Genomic DNA, 4165 nt, shown 5'->3' with positions numbered 1-4165 from the left:
AAGTATTATGATGGACATAAAATCCATTTCTGCTAGAATGTAACTTCCAGGAGTCAGGAACCATTTTACTGCTGGATTATTGTTAACCTTAAACCAGTGCTTGACAAATAGTAGGTGCTCTAGAATTATTTAATTTGATAGGAAAAACCTGTAGAAAGGACAAATATTTTCAGATTTCAATGAGTTCAACAATTAGTCATAACAATTGTACTAGGAAAATGATTCCTCTAAGAAGCCTTAAAAATGAACTTAGGGAAATGATCATTCAAGAAAAATACATAAAGCATACATGCACACACACTGTATAAACTTTCCAGTCCTATAATTTAATTTTCATGAATCTTGATCACCGTTCCCTTTCATAGGATATCACACTGGTCCATTGCACTGTTGACATTGTGCTTATTGGTCCTACTGAGCAAGAAGCAGGAACTACTTTAGACTTACTGTAAGGAATTTGCGTGTCAGAGAGAGGAAAATAACTCTGACTAAAATCCAGGGCCTTTCTACCTCAGTTAAATTTCTAGGGATATAGTATTTGTTATGGGGCATATCAAGATATCCCTTCCAAGGTAAAGAATAAGCTATTGCTTCTTGCCTATTGTATACCAAGAAAAAAGGCACAATGCTTAGTGGGCCTATTTGGATTTTAGAAGTACCATATTTTTCATTTGATTGTGTTACTATAGCTTACTTACCTGGTGACCCAAAATGCTGCTAATTTAAAATAGTTGTCTATTTAAAGTTAATGAGGAATGAGTTAGCAGCCTCTATTCTCTCCAAGGTAGAAGGTACATGTTTCCTTAACCCTATAAATACACTAAGAGTACATGTGCAAGGTCATGAGCTTGCAATGCACCATGAGCTTTCTTTCTCTGTTTCCTTTTCTCTTGTTTCTCCCTCATCTTGGGCTATTCCTTAGTACGCACATACATACCCACCCTTCACAAACACACATGGAGGGTAGCCAATAACATTACTATATGATGATAATTTAAAGTGACATTTAAAGTGAGTTTAATCAAAGAAGGTTTTTAGGCACAGTAGTAAAGTTATCAGATTTAAATTTCAAGAAATAATTCGGTTAGCAGTGGGGAAAGAAGTCTGAAGGTGGGAGAGTATGGATATAAGCTATGCAATGTTAGATAGATAAATTTTTATGACCTTTGATAATATTTACAAAAGTACAGTACAAAGTGGAGAAAATAGGGAAAAATTAATGTGAACTTTTCATAAATTCGAGATTTATGTTTTTATGTTTGTAGCAATATTGCACTTAAAAAAGCACAGTTAAGGTAATTAACCAACCAGTGAAGTAATGCTATTCCTTGAGTATTTTGAAGAACATTAAAAATACATAACTTAAACTTATAAATACTTGTTTATCCTCCTTTTCCCTTGTCACTCCTTTCTTTAAACCATGTATTCTCTGAAGCCTTTCTTTGACCCAGACTTCCTCCACCCACAACGTATGACATTTCTTTCATTTTCTTTCTCTTCTTTACTCCAGCTCTTTATTAGATAACATGAGCCTTTTCTTTGTACCTGACTTCAAAGTATCATAAGATTTAGGGGTAAGGATAAGGATAAGAAAAGGTCTGTGTTGCTCCATACCCATAGCTCAGTGGTTAGGGTGCCAGCCACGTGGACTGGAGCTGGCTGGTTTGAACACAGCCCGAGCCTGATAAACCATGACAGCAACAACAACCAGTAGTCGGGCATTGTGGCAGGCACCTAAAGTCCAAGCTACTTTGGAGGCTGAGGCAAGAGAATCGCTTAAGCTCAAGAGTCTGAGGTTGCTGTGAGTTGTGATGCCATGGCGCTCTACTGAGGATGATATAGTGAGGCTCTGTCTCAAAAAAAAAAAAGGAAAGGGCTGTGCACACAAAAGTGGAAAAATTACTCTGATAGCTATAGGATTTGTGTTGGTGTGAGAGGGAATGCCTACTGATGTTTATGCAGTAATAAGCTTTATCCCACCCAAATTGTGGCACAGGCCCTGGAGTAAATCACCTTTTATGAAGCATGTGACAAGAAGAGTCAGCAAGAGAAGGTGCCCTCAACACGGTAAGATTAAAAGAGAGTTCAGAATGCTGAAAGCCCAAGGAGAAGAAAGCTTGAAAAATGAAGAATTATTGGTTACAGTTGACCAGTTGGCTAGAAAAAATCCAATGGCAGTATGTTAGTACTGGTTTATTTATTCAACAGATATTTGTTACATTATGATTTAATATGCACAGTGCATTTAATCACAGTAAATACAAAGACTAGGCATTTTTATTTAGCAAGAAAAAATTGATTACTTAATGGATAACTTCATTAGATTACTTATTGATTAATACTGGAATACTCAATTTAGAAATTTGAGCCATTCTTCAACCATATACACTGGAGGCACCATGAAGAAAACCTAGTCTTATAAAGATAATTTTTCAACTACCATGTCTTACAGACAAATATTTTGATTGTGTTAAAATTAATGTTTATGTAAAATATTTCAACAAAATGAATTTACCATCAATAATGTGTCAGAAAGTGTAATTAATTCAAAAATATGTCAAATCAGATAAAGATTGAAAAGAAGTCATTGACTTCAACTATTGTTCATTGGTGACCTTTGGGAGACCAGTTTCAGTAAAATGCTGATTGGAAAAGACAGAATGCTAAGGATGAATAGGAGTCCTTTCCAAACTAAGAGATCTTCCTTGAATTCCCTGGTCTAATGACAGATGATCTTTGCTTGCCCCAGGTGCTTTCTTATAGCTTCTTTTATCTCTTTATTCCTCAGGCTATAGATAATGGGGTTGAAGAAGGGGGACAGAACCGCAAAGCCCAGAGCAATGGTTGTATCCCAGAACAAGGAATAGGTGGCAGAGAAGCGTAGGTACATGAGAGCCACATTGCCAAAGAAGAGCAAAAAGACAGTGAGGTGTGAGACACATGTGGAGAATGCTTTGCGGCGGCCCTCAGCTGAGCGAATGCGTAGGATCACAGCCACAATACCAACGTAGGACATGACAATGAGCATCACGGCTGTGATAATCTCCACTGCATGGACAATGTCCACTATCTGAATCATGATGATGGCTTGTGTGTCCGTGCAGGCCAGGCGCAGCACTGGGAGGAAGTCGCAGAAGATATGCTCAAGGTGGTTTGACCCACAAAATGGCAATGTGGAGATCCAGGCGATCTCAGGGAGGGGTGTAACAAAGCCACAGACACAGCAACTGAAAGTCAGCTGGGCACATAGCTTGGGGGTCATGATAGTGGGATAATGTAGAGGGCTGCAGATGGCCAGGTAGCGATCAAAAGCCATAGCTGTCAAGAGACACACCTCACTGATGCCTGTGGAATGGAAGAAATACATCTGCAGGAGACAACCATTTAAGGAAATGCTCCTCCTTTCACTAAGAAGGCTGGAGAGCATTTCTGGAATGGTGGCAGTGGTATACCAGATCTCCAGGAAAGAAAGTGCACTAATAAGGAAGTACATAGGGGTTTGCAGGTGAGTGTTCAGATGGACCACTGCGATGATGACCAGGTTCCCAAAAACGATGAAAGCATAGATGAAGAGCAGTGGGATGAAGCAGATGACAGACTTTCCCCAGGAATAAGGGAAAGCAGAGAAGATAAATTCCTGTGAGGTGGTCCAATTTGGGCTCTCCATCTCCAAGTTGGAAGTGAGAGTTTCACTCCCAGGGCACTCAAGCCTTCTAGGAGGTTCTGCTATTGATCAGAGGAATACACTTACCAGAAACCTGACTCTGGCTAGACGCCTGAATTGGGGGTGTAGAGGAAGACAAAGGCAGAAGAAACTGGTCCGTATTCCATAGCTGCTCATTCATAACTAAAGCTGCAGAATGGGAAAAATCCAGTCAGAAAGCACAGCCAGCATTTTGGGACAGTGATTCTCACATTTTAATTTGTGTCAGAACCACTTGGAGCAACTTAAAATGACAATTGCTGGTCTCCAGAGTTTTAATCCAGCAAGTCTGAGGTCAGATGGGGGTCCAGAATTTGCATTTCTAGCAAACTTCCAGGCACTGGGTCCTGCTGGTCAGCAGACAATCATTTGAAACATTTTTGTTTAGATAAACATGGAATTAGGCTAGACAAGGAAGGAAAGACAATTAAGATGATTTTCTTTCGCATATTCAAGTCTTAT

At 39.3% G+C, this 4165-nt stretch overlaps 1 protein-coding gene across 1 annotated transcript; it reads right to left on the bottom strand.

The window, feature by feature from the left end:
• Window positions 1-2617: 2617 nt before the first annotated feature.
• LOC128597523 (olfactory receptor 6K2) lies at window positions 2618-3707 on the bottom strand. The gene has a single exon (XM_053607955.1). It carries the CDS (start codon window positions 3665-3667, stop codon window positions 2720-2722), a length of 948 nt encoding a protein of 315 aa, XP_053463930.1. The 5' UTR covers window positions 3668-3707; the 3' UTR covers window positions 2618-2719.
• Between the last annotated feature and the right edge of the window lie 458 nt (window positions 3708-4165).

The sequence above is a fragment of the Nycticebus coucang genome, chromosome 10 (genome assembly GCF_027406575.1).
Source record: "Nycticebus coucang isolate mNycCou1 chromosome 10, mNycCou1.pri, whole genome shotgun sequence".
In the NCBI taxonomy this organism is placed as follows: domain Eukaryota; kingdom Metazoa; phylum Chordata; class Mammalia; order Primates; family Lorisidae; genus Nycticebus; species Nycticebus coucang.
This window is presented reverse-complemented; position numbering and strand designations above follow the sequence as displayed.